The following is an 18,992-nucleotide window of genomic DNA, read 5'->3' as shown; positions in this document are numbered from 1 at the left end:
CTTCTTATCATCCATTCGATAGAAGAAGTCTCTATTTAAGAGATGTGAAAGCTCGATAGAACGATGATGGTGTAGGTCGATAAAAAGTTGGTGATAGTAAACGAATATCAATGGTTGTGTAGAATGTAAGGGCATTCTAAACAGATAGGTGATAATAAACGGATATCAATTGGTTGTGTAGAATGTAAGGGCATTCTAAACAGAGAGATGTTGTTTGCTAAATAAGGAAAGAATATTGTGTATACAGAAAACAGATCGAACCATGTGGAGGAGTTTTCTGAAGTTTGTCTCTGTGGGCTCAGTCAAATAAAAAGTGCCATATGTAATAAGAATAAGGTATACAATATTATTTGTTCTTTAGGTGTAAACATCATCATCCTTTCAAATAACGTCAATCCAGAGTCTGTGGTATGAACTTTGATTTTTATCAGTGAACTGGGTGTCATAGATCAGATTATTTCTTAAAAAGTTCTAGTTCAATTGTATTTGTTTGTTCTCAGATTATTGGATTTCTTTAGATTGAGAACTGAGTTCAGACTAACTGCAAACAGAGTGCTTTCTAATTCTTCAGATTAACAGGTTGTTTTGAAGTATGATCGAGGTTTCATATTGATGATATTGGTTTTCAAATTTTAACAGAATGTTAGCAGAATATCAAGATTAACAAGTTGGAAATTTTTACTTTAAAATCTGAAGTACAAATTGTATATGAATATCAGAAATTGTAACTTGTAATACTTTGATGTTGGAGTAAGAATTAAATTAATACTTTGTAATCGTGGTTGGTGCCACTAAGACATTGAGTTGATGCTCAGTTTGACGAGTTGAGATTTAGTAGAGGGTTGGTGCTGTCAGAAGGGGCTGGGTGATTCTTTGGGTTGGTATCTTAAAAGATTGTAATCTCTTTAACTGTGAGGCTGGATTAGGACGATTAATTCTGGCAGCATTTCTTACCATGATTTTTTCATCTTGGATTTCCACTTAATCTTTTGCATTGGTTTCTTTGTGTGATGTAACTCTCAAATTTCAGTTTGGTACTTTCATTTTAGAATTAAATTTATAAGCTTTGAATAAATTTTCCAAAAAAATTAATTGAATAGGACTCTAAGTTTTATTTACTACTGATTTATCCCCTCTCAGTAGTAAACCCGTCTTCTACAATACATATGTACATATATACACTATAATTACATATATGTATATATATTTATATACATATATGTAATTACGTGTGTATATACATATACAGATATATATAGCGCCAATGTAAGCAAGCAAGCCTATACCTATGGGCAGTTGGTCAAGCCAGTTAGATATATAGGGTTGTTGGTCTATAGGGATAGTTGGCCTCCAGATAGTTTCGATCGTCTATATAAAGAGGGGGCGAGAGAGTTTATATGTTTGTCTATACATGTGATGTATATATACACTTGCACAAAAATTGATGCGGAGCATCTCCATAGTTGCCTCTTCCTATGTTTTGACCGTGGAGCAGAAGATTAGCTAGTTTTAGGCTGTGTAGAGGTCAGGTCAACTGAAGCCATGCTGGCTGGGAGCTATTTTTGGTAGAAGTTTTTGTTTAAGTTTGTGGGGTTGGGTTTAGAGGAAGTACCGATGAAAACAAAAGAGAGGTCCAAGATAATAGAATTGGGTGGTTTATTTTTGAGTTATATTTTGGTTTGTTTTCTGAGATGTATCTTATGACTGAATCAGGAAATAAGAATGATTATTCTATTTGTAATTGAGAATTGAATTTGTTCTAGCTTTTTTTTTTCTATTCTTGATTATTGTTATTGTTTTTTACAGATTAATCTTCAATTGCTTAGTTTGAGTTTGAGCTTTGGTTGTGAAGTCAAATATGAAGTTATATTATAATGTAAAGAAAAGGATAATTAAGGTGGAAGAAAAGATAAGCAAAGGCAGAGGCAGAAGCTAACAAAGGAACAACAAAGAGAGTTGCAAAAATTAAAGATTGAGTTGGAGGATTTATGGTGCCTGTTGGAGGAATGTGAGTTCTACAACAATAAGCAAGCAAGAAAAAATAAAATATACAGCAAAGGTGTTGAAAAGTTAAGAGAAGGTGAAAAAGAATTGTGAAGATAAATACTAACTAGTGAACAAAAGCCATTTTCAGGGAGGAAAGCCATCGAGTTAAGAATTAGTCAAGGGGTAGAATTGTTGGAACAAGGAAAGATTAAATCTATTGAAGATTTGTTGAGTTGTGTTACCCCAGATAAGGGGAAGACATTGAAGAATACAATGTAAAAAGTGAAAAAGTTTGAAGGAATGCAGCCTATCACAAGAGGAGGCCCAAAATGTTGTGGCAAGGAAAGCAGCCCACATTGGAGAGGAAGCTGCAACAGAGACAGATCTATGGGAGCTTCATATGTGATGAAAATTTAATACTTCTAGAGAACACAAATTGTCATAAACAACTAGAGGAATGTTTAGAGAATCCCATTAGTGAGGGAAAAGGAGTAGAAGATCAACAATTCCTTAAGGAGGGAACAAGGATGATTGAGGGAGAGAATAGAGATATGTTCAATTACGGTATAAAGGACAATGTCCAAAAGGATTTGACTTGTGAACCACATCACATTGAACCAAGAAATGAAGTCCACCTTACAAAATATGAAATGGAAAACATGCCTAAATGGCATAATGCGGAGAAGTAGAAAGTATTAATGGGAAATTCGTATTCCCTTAATTTTGTTTTTGTTTTTAATGATTTATGTGCAGGTGTAATAAGAGCTAATAGGAGTGATGCAAAGTGCAATGATGATTTTTTAGTGGAGGAAGACTACTAAGTCTCCAAGGGATTGGAAAAAGAGAAAAGGAACAAATCAATAGAAGAATAGGATCTTTATTCTACCAAGAGGTTGGAAGCGAAAGAAAAAAAAATATGATGATTTGCAAAAACATCTAATTTGATGGAAGGGAACACCATGGTTTGATTCTTCAAGTTGGAAGGATAATTATTGATAAAAGTTATCTCTTGAAGTTCTCCAATTCGAACTCTTCTGAGCCAGAAGGTTCAAAATTTCTTTAGAAGGGAGGATAATGTGAAGCATCTCCAGAATTGCCTCTTCCCACATTCTGACCGTGGAGCAGAAGGTTAGCTATTTTTAGCTTTCTAATTTCTTTTTTGTTGTTTCCATTTTGTCAACTGCCTTTTGATTTTGTAATCACCATTTTTGGTTTTGGTCAGTTTTTAGGCTGTGTAGTAGCCAGGTCGGCTGAAGCCATGTTAGCTGGGAGCTGTTTTTGGTAAAAAAACTTGTTTAAAATTGTGAGGCTAAATTTAAAGGAAGTAACGATGAAAACAAAAGAGAGGTCCAGGGTAATGGAATTGGGTGGTTTATTTCTGAATTATATTTTGGTTTATTTTCTGAGATGTATCTTATGACTGAATGAAGAAATGAGAATGATAAATCTATTTTTAATTGGGAACTGCTGTAATTAAATTTGTTCTATTTTTTTTTTCTGATCTTGGTTATTATTATTTTCTTTTTTGGCTATTAATCTTCAGTTTTTTGGTTTGAGCTTCATCATATACAATTATATATTTATACATATAATATTATCTGTATTGGGAAGGGTATTATTAGTTGTTATAGCTGACTTAATGTACCCTAAGCTAGTAAATCATATTGATGATTTTTTTTTATCACTTAAGAGCTTAAAGCTATTGTTTCAGCTTCTCGGTAGTTACAAACAAAACAAGATGATTCGTTATGTGCACAAATATCAAAAAGTGGTCATTTAGAGGTGATGCTTGATAGCTACTTATAGATGCCCCAATAACCATACATACACTACAACCACCTTAGAAATTTGCACCAGTAATCTAATACATATCCTTTAATAACCAATACATATGCACAAATGCCCCAATAACCATGCGCTATGGGTACCAATAAAGTTGCACAACTCCTCCAATTAAATATTAAAATTTTAACTACTGGGTAACAAGTGTGTGGTTATTGATACATGTGAAATATTTAAGTGGACTTTTAATTATCATATATTTGACTTTTTAAAGATAGTAATTGAGAGATTAAATGGACAAGAAAAGAATGATCACTACAATAGCATATATACATATATAATTAATTTTATATATATATATAGATAAATGTATATTTTTCACAATTAAATGTGAATACACCCTACAGTGCTTAGATTCTCAAATTTTCTTTTATGTGCAGGTTCTTGAACTCTCCAAAATCCCTCACCCATGTTGTCACTGATACTATTTAACCAAATGTAGAGAGTATTCTAGGTTGTAGACCATTTAATTCATCCCGATTTTTACCCTTGTTGATTGATTGGCAAAGGGTTTTTCAATATCCTCCTGTTGAAATAGTAGCTAGCTCGGATACCTATTGTATTTGAATGTTGTCAATGACAATTAAAATACACTTGTATTATCTTATGTAAATGAGTTATTGGGCTGGACCCAAATGTAACGTGGAAGGCAATTCATTATGTGTTATTGGGCTGGACCCAAATGTCTAACATGGGAAATGTACAATGACAATATAACATAATTCAATAATCATGCAAGCCGACTTAAGGATGATTGCCGCCAAAAGGTTGATATATAACCACTCCAAGATGAAGCCATTTGTACACCACATCACAACTGCTATCTGCTCTCCTAGCAGCGATCCTTCCTCATGCAGACTGGTATAAAGCGATTGTGTGAACTCTGCAAGGTAGATTGTTTTGTGGCGAATCTGATCTAGACATCTGCTGCTCCTCCTAACCATCTATTGTTGATAAGGGCTGCAATCAAGTTGTCAAAGATCCTCATGTATTCGTTGTTGATAAGGGTTGCATTCAAGTGATCAAAGATCCTCATGTGAACTTAATAAGGACTCCTACTGTGCGCATCTGATCTTAGACATCTGCTGCTGATCCTCCTTGCTATTCGTTGTTGATGAGGGCTGCAGTCTTCATTGATATATTGAACAACAATCTGAGATAAGTGTATAGCCTTGTAATTGCCTACATTTGAGATAATACATGTTGTATTTTGAGACTGGGTTTTTCACCTCCAAGAGGGAGGTTTTCCCATGGTATTTGTGTCTTTTGTCTTGTGTTTTATTACTGTTACTATTCATTCACAGTCTGATTATAATCTAATTGCTTAAATTAATATCTGATTGCCTAAAATTAACATGGTATCAAAGCTTTAGGTTCATCCTAAATAATCAAATCATTAGTTGTCCTTCACTTTCAGTTTGTTGTTAGTTTTGCAAGATGGTAACAGGTCTGAAAGTAGAGGACAGATTTGAAGGTGCCCTAAATTTTACATCATGGAAGGTTCGTTACAGTTTGTGAAAGATAAGGATCTGACCGAGCCTTCAGATCTAGATGAGCTAAAGCAATTCAAGAAGTCCATCGTGAATTAGAAAGTTCAACAACAATGTCTGCTTGACAAATTGAAGGCATCGATGTGATAATAGCAAGAATAAGATTTCAGGTGCTCTCATTCCTCTATTCTCAATTGTAGGGTCCACTTGGTTGGAGATTTGCATCTAACTACCTTATTGTTATTAGTGTCTTATCTAGTGCACAAGGTTCTCTTGCTTGTTAACTACTTCACCTGAGGGTGCTTTCATATGTTGGTTTGTGTACTTGTTTTCAGATCTTAGTATTGCCTAACTTTCTTCCTAAGGTTTGGAACAATCACCCTAATTCGAGCCTTGTTCTTGTGTTAAGAATTTGTTCTAATCCAGTTTGAACTATTGAAGTTAGTTATGACCTACTCTTTATTTTTAAGTATGTTTATCTCGAAACCTATTTGATGTGGTTTGGTATGAATATGTAATGATCCGAATTGATGCATTGATCTAAATACATCCTTGGCACTTCAGCATGTGTATTCATATATAAATCTAGGAGTATTATGATGGATATAACAACAAGCACAAATAGAAAGATAAATAAATTTATAGGAGATTCAGAAACATGGAACCTCAGTCATTGGTGTGATAGACATCCTACTTAGTATCTATGCCCAATGTTGATCTTACTATCTTCATATTATGATCTGATACTTGTTGCACAGTTCTGATGCACTGTATTCTATCTAAGTCTTGAAATGCTCAATAGTCTTACTGCTCTGGAATTATATACTCTTATGGTGTGTCTCTTGATTTGTATCAAATCTCTTAACATTGTATGGACTGCATTTTCTGTTATGTTTTGGATAAGGTTGTCATGTAGGGCTGTGACTGTGTAACACTTGGTTCTCTTCAGCTCTTCATAATAGGCTCTCATGTTCTTTGTTCTGCTGTTATTATAACCTTGCTTTGCTCCTCTTGTGTAGAGGATTGTCTTTAGCTCTAATGCATTTTTTGTCATGGCTTTCATCATCCTTACATAATATTCATTGTGACACTATCTCTTCAATTTAAGCATACTGCCTATAATATTCTTTGAAGTAAGTATTCTCTTGATGATGAAACCTAAGATGAATGAGGTATCTAACTCATTGAAGTTGGCTTTCGATCATTTGCTTGTGCTCAACTACAATGTGTATCCTTTTGAGTGGTCGATACTCATATCTGATTTTACGCATTGGCTGGAAAGACAATTAGGCTTATATACCTTGCTTATGGATTTTGTAAAATATTCTCTGAAGTCATACACTTGCCTTAGTTTTCTAATATAGCTAACTCTTTGTTATTCAACTATGGAAAACAGTTTTAGAATGTTGTGTAGCTTTACACCATGGTTGAAGTTGATCACAGACTGGCAATATCCTTTTGAGCAATCTTGGCATATGTTGTCAATGGTGGAAGTCTAGATAAGTTACTTTACATGTTAATTCATTTTATTGGGATATTTAATCATGTTAATGCTTCTCTTCAAAAGTTTCTTGAATTACCATGCCTTCAAGCTTAAGAGGGAGTTTGGTTTCTTCACTTGAAGGTATGCCTTGATCATAATGATTGTGCTATAGGTCCATTTCGTAAAAGTAAAGTAAGGAAAAGATTGGCATTTCTCATCTTTGATTTATGTCTACCTTCCTTGATTGATTCTTATATTATGCAATCTTCATGAGATTTGATTACCACAATTTTATATTAAGAATCAAGAGGGAGTTCCATATGGAAGTTTTTGAAAATATGAAGCTAGATGTGTAGCTCATAGTTAGAAGGAAACATTTGCTCTTGGTGCTAGATATACAAATATTAGAACCACTATAGCTAATGTTGTAGGCTGAAAGTTAGACTGTTTTCTTAATGTTGTCTATATTGAATAACTAGAAGGCCATGAGAATCAAGATAGAGAATCTCATGTGTGCAAATTAAAGAAAAACTCTTTACGGCCTCAAACAAACTTCTTGAGCTTAGTATGAGAATATTGTCAAGTATTTGATTAGTTTAGGATCTTGCAAGAATGATGTTGATTCTAATCTTCACTTTAAAAGTATTCAATAGTGAACTGCTAATTTTGTTTCTTATATATATGTGGATGATTTATTTCTAACTATTGGAGATAGTCTTATCATTAGATATAAGAAAGAATTATCCACTGAATTTGGAATGAAGGATCTAGGCCTAATACATTATTGTCTAGTCTAGAAGTATGGCAAAGATCTTATCCTTAGTCAAGAAAATATGTCATTGATATGATGGATTGTAAATCTATGTCTACTCCTATGGAAACTAACTTTGAAAAGTTGAGTATTTTTGCAGCTAATTCTGATTTTGCAGATCCCTCAGAGTACAGGCAATTGATTGGATCCTTGATGTGTCTAGTTAACACTAGACCAGATATTTGCTATGCAGTGAGTCCACTTAGCCAAATTCATGAACTAGCCAAAGCATGTTCACTTGGTGGCAGCCAAGCACATCCTGTGATACTTGCGTGGAATAGTTGGCTATGGGCTGAAGTATCCAATCAACACAGTGATCAATTTGGAAGGCTACTCTAATTCTGATTGGGTTGGAAGTGTTATTGACAGGAAAAGCACTTCAGGAATTTGTTTCAGCTTGGATTCCGCTATGATCTCTTGGGCCAATAGGAAACAATCCTTAGTTGCATTGAGTACTGCAAAAATTGAATACATTGCTTCAAGAATGGCAACTAGAGAAGCAGTTTGGCTTCACAAACTTCTTGCTGGGTTGTTTGGACAACCTTGGGAATCCACTGTTATTTATTGTGATAATCAAAGTTGTATTAAAAATGTCTAATAATCTTGTGCTTCATGTCCGGTCAAAACACGTGGAAACTCATTATCACTATGTTCGTGATACGGCACAAAGAGGTGCCCTCCAGCTGAAATATATCAGCACTGTTGAACAGGCTTCAGATGTTCTCACCAAGCCTCTAGCTCGAAGTGAAGTTTGAGTACTTCAGAGAGAAGCTTGGAATCATGGAGAACACGGCATTGATTGAGAGGGAGTCTCAATCTTAGTGATGCAATTTAGACTGCATCTTCCACCCTCTGTGGGCAATGCAAGGTGGAGTCACCCTCTGCGGGCAATGCAAGGTGACATTGTATCCTTCTCTGGGAGAAGGCTGAGGTGTAAGACCTCTTCCACCCTCTGTGGGCAATGCAAGGTGGATCCATCCTCTAAAGGCAATGCAAGATGGACATCATGAAATGAGTTCATGATATTTATGTGTTTTATTGCAGGTACACTCTATGAAGCTTATACATTCATTCTTGCGGGCAAAGCAAGATGAAAGTCATGAATGAATCATGACAAGTGACAGATATCCTCCCTAGCTAAGAGGGAGTGTTGAAATAGTAGCTAGCTCGGATACCTATTGTATTTGAATGTTGTCAATGACAATTAAAATACACATGTATTATCTTATGTAAATGTGTTATTGGGCTAGACCCAAATGTAACATGGAAGGCAATTCAATATGTGCTATTGGGCTGGACCCAAATGTCTAACGTGGGAAATGTACAATGACAATATAACATAATTAAATAATCATGCAAGCTGACTTGAGGATGATTGGCGCCAAAAGGTTGATATATAACCACTCCAAGATGAAGCCATTTGTACACAACACATCACAAATGCTATCTGCTCTCCTAGCAGCTATCCTTCCTCATGCAAACTGGTATAAGGCGATTGTGTGAACTTTGCAAGGTAGATTGTTTTGTGGCGAATCTGATCTAGACATCTGCTGCTCCTCCTAGCCATCTGTTGTTGATAAGGGCTGCAATCAAATTGTCAAAGATCCTCATGTATTCGCTGTTGATAAGGGCTGCATTCAAGTGATCAAAGATCCTCATGTGAACTTAATAAGGACTCCTACTGTGCGCATCTGATCTTAGACATTTGCTGCCGATCCTCCTTGCTATTCGCTGTTGATAAGGGCTACAGTCTTCATTGATATATTGAACAGCAATCTGAGATAAGTGTATAGCCTTTTGCCTACATTTGAGATAATACATGTTGTATTTTAAGGCTGGGTTTTTCACCTCCAAGAGGGAGGTTTTCCCAGGGTATTTGTGTCTTTTGTCTTGTGTGTTTATTACTGTTACTATTCATTCACAGTCTGATTATAATCTAATTGCTTAAATTAATATCTGATTGCCTAAAATTAACACCTCCAACCATTGTTCCTACTAGAGAAAGACTAGGTTTTGGGGTTGATGGGAAACCAAGTAAGACTATCTCACTTGATCCCCGCTACGTGGGTGATTCGACAATTTTTATGAAGGAAGATTCAATTTATCTTTCTTTGAGGGATGTTCCATTGACAATGTCAAAAGAAGTATCAAAAGGTCCATAACTAATTCTCGATGATGCGTATTTACAATGGAAGGTGATTGGAAGCAGATATTTGGTGTGTAGATGCATGGAAAAGAGGCTCATCTATGATGTTTTTTTTGCAATGGAGAAAATCAATTGGGTAATATTATTGATCCCTCTTTATTGTTTTTAGAGATAGTCGACGACCATGAAATTGTATGGAACTACTATAATGTCCCCATTTTTCCTGTGATCACTCAATTGCATAGTTTTGCTTGTTAGCCATCTCCAAAGGCAATTACAAGGGCTAGGAGATGATTGGCTTTACCAAGAGGAGTCTATACTTAGTCACTTTTTGGCCTTGGTGAGCTTAAGTTACATAGACTTTAGAATAATTCATTATAAAGTTAATTTTTCTATAATTAGAAAATTTATAAAGTAACTTTATTAAAAAAAAGATTAATAAATTACAGGGTTTTGATTCAGAAATTTGTGTGTAAATTCATTGTTGGCAGCAAATAAAGACAGATCAGTGGTTCTTTCGGGGAAATTTTAACACATTTAGGCTACTTTAGCATTTTAGTGGGGAAAAGGGTCAATCTGGTGGTTTCCCCTGGCAAGAATTTGGAACAAGCACTTGATCTGCTATTTCTTCCTTAAATTGTTTTTGATAATTATATATAAGGAGAATAAAACACAATGGAACAATTTGCAGTACCTGGAAGCTCCTATATTGCTTTGTGCACCACCTCTAGCATCAAAATAAGCTCATCCAAGCAGGGCATTGGACACCTAGTAGGCCAGTTTTGGCTCTAGTTGTCTTAAATAGTCATTCTCTTGAATTTACAATTTGCTGCAATAAAATCTGAGTTCTGAAATTTTATTTCAGTCAATTGTTTCTTTTATGTATTGCATTCTTTTGGCAAATTTTCATTGGCATAAGCAAGAAAAACCCCAAAAACTGAAAAAAAACATCAAAATTCACCTCAAACCAATAAAACAATTCGCTGGTCAAGATTTGAAAGCAAACAAAAAAACTTCAGACTAGATCAGATTCTCAGTTGGCATCTTTCAACTACAGTCCCAAGTCTTATGGTAAGCAAGGTTGCTTTGGTTTGCCCTTGGACCCCTTTTTCAATCCTACATCTGCTAATACCACGAAAGTTCCTATGAGGGTTTCTCATAACCTCCCACAAGTTATGAGAAACCTTATGTGATTAAGAGACTGATTAACAAAGTGGTTGAATTTATTAGAATTGGTGAGTATTTTTGAAGTTTGTTGATGATGGATTTATTTAAGCCTATTTTCCATTCTAGCAATATTATAGCTATGATTCCCCCTTGTTCATTGTAATTGAGCAAGGATATAGGGTTTCCTTTCTGGGTTCTTTCCCTATTGAGCTCTTGAACCAGTTTTTATTAATATATATATTCCAGTGGCTTGCCAATTTTTCTTAAAAAAAAAAAATATTATATTTCTCAGGGCTCTTGGATTAAATTCATCAATTTGGAGTTCTTTCAAATTTTTTTAGGCAATCAATTGGAGCACAGATAACTTCTAGAGAGCCCTTGAGTTCTTGCCATGTTCGGCTATGGATATGGATTCAAAAAGATGGTTACCCAGTTCCTGACTTTTTGAAGGGAAATCCTTAAGGTTTTTTAGTTGAATACCCTTCTCTTTCTTCAGATCATGGCAAGGTTGTGGATTCTCAGCAGGATAATAATGCTTCATTATCTAGCCGCTTGGATCAGATGGAGGTTCCTTCTCTTGCAGTTCATAAGGTTAATCTTTCGAAGGAAGCTGAGGGTATTGGGGCAAGGGATCTAGCTTGTTGGGCAAGGTTTGACAATTGAGGCTTCTCTAGGGGATGAGGTGATTAATTGACCTCTATTCTCTCTATCTCTCAGAGAGTTTTCAGACAGTTTTCAAAAAGAATAAGGTCAATCCTCAATTGAGTGTGGGGGGAGGAAGACAAAAGCAGAAAGATTGCAATTGGAAGCCATGAATACACTTGAGAAAGGCTCTCAATAGATTATGGAGGCTCTCCTTTCCAAAAAGGGAAGAAGGTTGCTTCCAATACATAGTTGATCTCCCTCTGTCCTATGAAGATTTGTTAGGGGATGGCTCCAGTGTTTTGAGAGACCCAATTGAAACTGTTGAAAAAAAAAAAACTTTTTGAATGGGTGTAATAGTATGTCCAATTTCACAATCAATCCAGAAAAATAAATTATATTAGAAATTTAGCACAGAAATCATTTTGTCCAATGGATTAAGGTGTAACGGTAATGAAGTACATGTTCAAATCCCCTTTCGACAATAAAGTCAGCCCAAAACTAGCACAGGTTACTAAGGTTGTAGTTTACTAAAAATGGAGTACAATCATAGGAGCAATCCATGTTCGGCACCATAGAGGGTGTATAGCCTAAGTTTATTAAAAAAATATATTTGTTGCTTTAATTCAAGTTTACTTCATATTGCCCCCAAAAACCCTTTATAATGAGGATTATATTAAATGTAAAAAAAAAAAAAAGAAAATGAAAGAAAAGCTCATAAAGAAAACTGATAAACAAAATAATAATTAAGCATATAAAATAAGACAATAAAAAATTCTTTAGATTCAAATTCTTTAAGAGAACATGCTTTAGGTTCAAATTCTAAGAACCCAAAACAAGTTTGTTGAATAACAATTGGTAAGAATGTGACCCAGGTTCAAATTCTCCCTCTGCAGGAGCCATCCATAACTCCAAATAACATATGGAAAATTTGCTAATATAACTGTGACATTTAATTACAATGTAGATATAACATATGTAAGTACATATATCACAAATTTTTTAAAAAAGTGGTGGCTGTCTCTTTAATTCTATCAGTATATTACAAGTCATACAGATGTGTGCATTATGAAGGCAATCTACAATCTTGGAAAACGGCCATTGGTCAAGAATTGTTTGATGGGCATAGACAGGCATTCGATTAAAATCATGGTTGTAAGCAACTTACATTTATTTTAACAAATGTCATGTTATAGATATATGAATAAATTCATGATCTAGAAATACACAATCAAAATCAGAAACTTCAATACACAAATGTCATATTAGATGTAACCAAACATCTTCATTTCCAAATTTTGAGGTTAATATACAAATCTTAGAGTGCTCTAGTGACCTAAAATGTACAATATAATCTAGTTTTACAGAATGCCAGACAGATCACGCCTTAATCTCACCATTAATGCAGACCTGACAAATCCACTTTAAAGGCTGCCCCATACACTAACCCAAGATTTTACCCAGAAGAGTAAGGGAAAAGATTAGGAAAAAATCATTTCAAGAACTGAATTCTGGATACAGTTGTTTACCTTTTTTGAATTTTTGGGGCGCAACCAGACAGTTCCATCCTTGATCACCAAATCAATGGCATTGAGCACCAGATACTTACTACTCTTGCCTACATCCAGTGTAATTGCCACTTTCCCATCAAACCTACACTCGCCTAAATCAGGCCGGAGTTCCAACTCATAGCGCCGTGGAACTCCTGTCCTGGGCAACCTGGGCAACCCTTTAAACCGCTCCATATTCAAGGGAGGCCTTGGCCGGTTTCGAAAGCGCAACCTCGCAAAGCAGATAGCCCCGACGAGCAGAGCAACTGCAGCCGCAGTCCCCTTATAACTCATATTCGAACTACCTTCACTGCCAATAAAAATCTCTTCTTTTCCTTCCAAATTCTTGAAGTCGGCTATCAATTACACACACACACAAACTTCAGTAACTCCCACCAACCAACTAAAATTTCTTCAAAACTTTTGAGATTTCTAAAATTTTGTTTGCTAAACAAGTTTCTAGGCATCTGAATTCAATAAGCTTGAACTGTTATTTCAAATCGTAAGGTACATTTAATGGGATATATATATTGCCGTCAAAGGCATACCTGTGGCACCCTGTAACCAAGTGGTTAAGAACTGCACAAATTTTCTATCCACCAAAAGAAAACGACTGAGAAAACAACAGAGGAGACGACGGTTCTAAATTGGTCAGAACACCGTTAAGAATAATGAAGTAAAGAAATGGGCAAACTTGAAGGAAGTGCAAAAGAGCGGGGCACAAAATCGTACTCTGTTTCACAACTTTCTCTCCGTCCGATTCCCTATGCAGCTGCGCATAACACCAGATCACAGACATTGAGACTCGGAGTATAACAAATATATATACATGGAAAATCTTTACGAGGATTATTTTTGAGCCTTTGGTATGAACTAGGATTTGCTTGTGGAAGGGGCCTGCTTTACAAATAAAAGTTGTGATTCCAATCGTCTTCTTAACATGGAAGAATGGAATGACTGTGTACGTAGTTACAAGAATTGCAAACAAATACTCGTGTTCCCTGCAATTGGATTTTCAGCATCTTGGCATATTTGACTATCGCCATTGATGTATTCCTCTCTTCCATCAGTGGCTTCCTTTTAATTCGACACTACGAAAAATTGTGCGTTTGCTTTTTTTAAAATATACTTTGCCATTTTTACATCTTATTTGAAATCAAGGTACACGGAAATAAATACAGAAGGTCCGAGAGTCTAAGAGAAAGCAGACATGTTTATAAAATAGAGGAGAGAGGAAGATGGAAGGATAGGTAAATAGAGATGAAGAGATAGAAAGATATAGAGAGGAAGAGAGATAAAGAGATAAATGGTGAGATAAAAAGATATAAAAAGAGGGGAGAGAGATAAAGAGACATAGATGGTGAGATAAAGTAAGAGCATAGATATACACTAAGATATGTAGAGAGGGATAGAGAAATAGGGCAGCTCAAAAGTTATTTAGATTTTTTTTAACACTTTTATTCAAAGGTACAATTTATTTGTTTCGATAGTCGTTTCCAAGAAATAGGGGGAGATAGAGATAGAGGAGGGAGAGATATATGGGGAAAGATTATTTTTGTTATTGTTACTATCCTTTATTGTTAATAATTGGTTGCTATTTGCAAAAAAAAAATATTTGTTTATTATGATGAGCTTTAAATAATATTAGTATAAATATATTTATGTAATATTAATTGTAACTCTTATTTTAATAAAATAATTATAATATAATATAATTTTTTTAGTGAACCATGTAAGATTCTAATCAAAAACAATATAAGAAGAGCAGTACCATGTAAAGGCACATTGTGGAAGGGTCTTCACCATTGTGACCTCATTGTTGGTCTTTTCCCAATTAAAATGGTTGGATCAGATGTGTTTAACTTCATTTGGAAAGGATGGGATCGTGTGAGGCACCTTATATCTCATAATGGAATTATCTCAAGTAACAACAAGGTATGTGGTGAAAGATCAATTTGATGGAGTCTAAAACACAAAGATAAACCCCTTGCTCTGTTGCAAGGATGTTCAACAAAGAGTTGGGCAACGAAGAAGACTAAAAGGTTGGATGACATTATAAAGGATGGAAAGCTAGTGGATTGGGAGGAGATTAGTCAAAGGTATGGCATTCCACAGGTGCAGTGGAGAACATACTATATATTAAGGGACGTGTGTTAGTCTCTCTCCCTCCCAAAGTAGTGCAGTGTTGATGACAATAGATTTATGTCCTTTCAATGGCTTGACGGTACACCTCTACCTTGTGTCAAAGCCAAAACCTTATACTCTTCCCTTGTTGACAATGAGGACGTTTTCTACCATGTTAATTCCTAGTGGGTTGTGAACCATGACTCTTCCTTTTGGTGTAAAACCTTTGATAACTTATAGGGCAGGCTAGTGGAGCCAAAAACTAAATGTTTTATGTGGAGGTTGATACTCGACAAACTCCTCCTTAAGCAACCAAATGGGGATTTCAATCTATGTACAGTGTGCATAACTCTTCAAACGTTGAAGCATATGTTCTTTGATTGCATGTTTGCTAGTGAGATTTGGAAGTTATTTGGTTTCTCCATTAATGAGAATATTACTTTTCTTGATATCGTATTTGTTAATGTCTTGAACCTTAGAAAGAATTCAATGTTTTTTTGTCTAGTCTTTTAGTTGAGATTCTTTTTCTTATTTGGAAGTTTAGAAAAGACAATGTTTATAGTGGCAGGGCTAGAACTCTTACTGAGTCTCTGAGGAGACTCATATTTTATGACATAGACATGCAAGTTACGATTACTATGAAGCTTGCCAAGAAAAATTTTGAGGACTTCTTGCAAGATGGAACAGAAAGGGTCTTCAAATGCAAGATATCTCATGGTTATACATGGGTGAGAAGAACTTAGGTGTTGGGTGAAAATTTTGTAAACTAGTTAAGGTTCACAAAATTTTTGTTTCATTACAGTACTTGGGATAATATCTCTCATAAGGCAAGATATGATCCCTCCTAATTAAAAGGAAGACTCCCCCTTCTATTGCAATTACTTTCTATTTTATCTACCTGCTAACTTTACACTAATCCAAGGTACAATAACAACTTAGTTCTCTTTCTTCAAAACCAGATCCATCTAATTCTCTTTTAAGAATAGATTTCCCTTTTAACTTAAACAACTCAAAACTTGCAAACTAATCCACCTGGGAAGTAAAGTGTCCGTGAAAGAATAAAGTCTTTCGTTACTTCCCTTTTTTTCTGAAAATGACTTGGGGATGAGAATTATGCACACCTAAGCACTCAAAGATCCTTTTCTATATTGAATTCTTATCAACCACTGTAACCCAAATATATTGTCAGCTCAAAGACTTACAAATATATTAAAAGATCTTCTACTCTAACCAGATAATCTATATAGCACAAAGACTCTACCTTTTATCTTTTAAATACATATTATAGAGATAACTTGTAAAATCTCAAAGACTTAAAGCAACCTTCTCTCAACCAATTTCCAATTCTTGAATTTTTCGAAGTAACTCAAAGATTACTTGCAAAGACTCAAAAACTCTTTAATATCTAGCGCCAAAAACTATATCCAACTTTAATCATTCAAGAGCATATGATACCAATGACATAAGAACATTCATACCACATATAAGATTGAACTCAAAACAAAGTTTGAATGTCAAGCTTATGTCCTTCTTGATTAAATTGCAAATTTACAAAATAAACACCAAGTCTCAATTTTCTCTTCACTTTGGCAAAGTTTCGTTGCATAAACAATGATGGAAAAAAATCCTTATTACAATAATAACCCTCATATATGTAGAAGAGGGGTGCAACATGAAAATAGGAAATTACAACTAATTCTAAGACTAAATCAAAAGAAGAGTTCAATTTGACTTAGGACTTGTGCACTCAATAGGTGCACATGTGCAACTACAAAATGACACCTGAGGTGTCAATTGACATAATCAAGTGCCACTTGGAAAAACATGAAAATGACTAAGTGTCATTTTCCTCAAGTTGAATCTCGCTTTTGGAATTCCTTGAACTTATACAGGGCATCCTTCATTTGAACTTCATCAGGTCCCTGAGTATTGTCGATGATGACTTTGACCTTGATGATGGAATCTTCTAAGTCGGTGTAGCACTTCTTGTGTTTCTTTAGAAGCGATTCCAAAAAATCCAAGATAAACTAAAGATCAAGTAATCTATCAATCGAGGACAAAGAGAAGTCCTCTCTATCTACCTTGGCAGTAACAAGCAAGTTGAATTCTTTGATGATTTCATCAACATCAAGAACGTTATCATTCTCATCGAGAAAAGCACATGGAATTTCATATATTTTAGCAACAATCTCTTTCTTCTTATCTGCACATTCTTTTTTGGATGTGGTTAGTCTAACTCCAAAATGGCTCACTAACCTTCTGTTGGGATAATGTGCAAATATGTGTTTGGATTCACTGAGTGATGTGTTAAGTCATTGTTGTCAACATATTCCTTTGTGTGTTCCAATGTTGCAGTTAGATTATGTGAGTTGGTTTGGCCAGTGTGTTGCAGATTAAAGGGTTTTGAGATAAGTATCTCTAGTTGATTCAACTCAAGTTTCAGTGGTGTTGAGGATTGCTTTGACACACCCGCCAACAGTCAAGTAGCCAATGTGAACACTCATCACCTCTCCTGAAAAGCAATAAGTTTAGAAAAACTCGCTACTCCAAGGTCTCTATAGTCGGGTCATGACGGTGATGGGCAACCCAATGGTTGATGTGGTTGTACCTATTAAGGGGCCTGCTAGTTGAAACTAAATCCTGTTGATCGTTAATGGCTTAACTTCCTCCTTTTTTGTATTTTATGATTTAAGATTCTCTGGAAAATAAACTGTGAAGAGTAAAGAAAACAAGAAAACAACAATGAAACCAATTCAATAACAACTTAACAAGCTACTCAATTAATTCCTTGCAATCCAAAAATTATCAGATATTATCCAAATTAGCATTCAATAAAGAACCTCCAATAAACCTGCAAAATCGTCAATTTCACAGACATACAGAAATAAAATCACCAACAATATCGTCTACCACAATAATTCTCATACACCACTTACGTGCGCAATATGATTCATAAAGCAATAAACATAAGATGAAACCACGTTGCTAATTCAAAATAATAGACATTACCATATTAAATAGAACAATTTCATAGAATATATGCGTAGATCAAGCAATCTACAAGTTGCTTCTTGTATTAATTTCAAAGAACGTGTAACAAAAATAACTCAAATTCATAACAATCTGCAAAATAATCTAAAATCTCTAAGTGGGCCACAAATAATCAATTTGGGGACCATTACAAATGAATCCAAATTCTCAATTTATAGAGTTTTCTGCCCTACTATCTAGGAAATAAATCTAACCTAAATTAAGAACTCAAAACTAGGAGTCGCAGTTAACTTGCAAGTTTCTTCCTTTATACTCCAGTTAACTACTACGAAAAGGAAGTCGCATGAGCACTATGAAGACCATGTTGTGTGAGCCAAGCTTTCATAGTCATGCAAAATTTTGCTCAAAACTGGAATGTGAGTTGGAGCTGCAATTGAAATACACAATTGGGAGTCATGCAAGAAGTCCTGCTATCTTTAGCAGCTATGTGTTTATCCTTCACTTCTCAATATAAGATTTATAATTATTAATAATGCATGCAACTGCTTGAATAGGAGGGTCAGCTACATGCTTAATTCTAAATTTATACTCCTTTGAAACTTCCTTCGCATGCTTCTTTCCCTTCTCTAACTCCCCTATTGTTTCTGCCACTTCTTGACATTGGGTAATCAGGTATGTGTATCTGTCCATCAGTGTGACATCGAACTGAGTTGGAGGTCCTAAATGTTGGGCCTCATATGCGTCCCACTGATTCAATACT

The 18,992-nt window shown here is 35.1% G+C and overlaps 1 protein-coding gene across 1 annotated transcript in view; it reads right to left on the bottom strand.

Moving 5' to 3' along the window:
* Window positions 1-14,364, bottom strand: part of LOC131061913 (aminopeptidase M1) — a 261,597-nt gene extending 247,233 nt beyond the window's left edge. Inside the window, exons 1-3 of the mRNA XM_057995764.2 lie at window positions 13,850-14,364; window positions 13,666-13,730; window positions 13,097-13,473 (exon numbers count right to left, since the gene is read on the bottom strand). Coding sequence (XP_057851747.2) covers window positions 13,097-13,411 — 315 coding nt within the window. The 5' untranslated portion in view covers window positions 13,412-13,473; window positions 13,666-13,730; window positions 13,850-14,364. The remainder of the gene's footprint in view (window positions 1-13,096; window positions 13,474-13,665; window positions 13,731-13,849) is intronic.
* Window positions 14,365-18,992: the final 4,628 nt, after the last annotated feature.

The sequence above is a fragment of the Cryptomeria japonica genome, chromosome 9, assembly GCF_030272615.1.
Source record: "Cryptomeria japonica chromosome 9, Sugi_1.0, whole genome shotgun sequence".
NCBI classification, from domain to species: Eukaryota; Viridiplantae; Streptophyta; class Pinopsida; order Cupressales; family Cupressaceae; genus Cryptomeria; species Cryptomeria japonica.
Note: the sequence above shows the minus strand (reverse complement) of the source record. Positions and strands in the feature narration are given on the sequence as shown.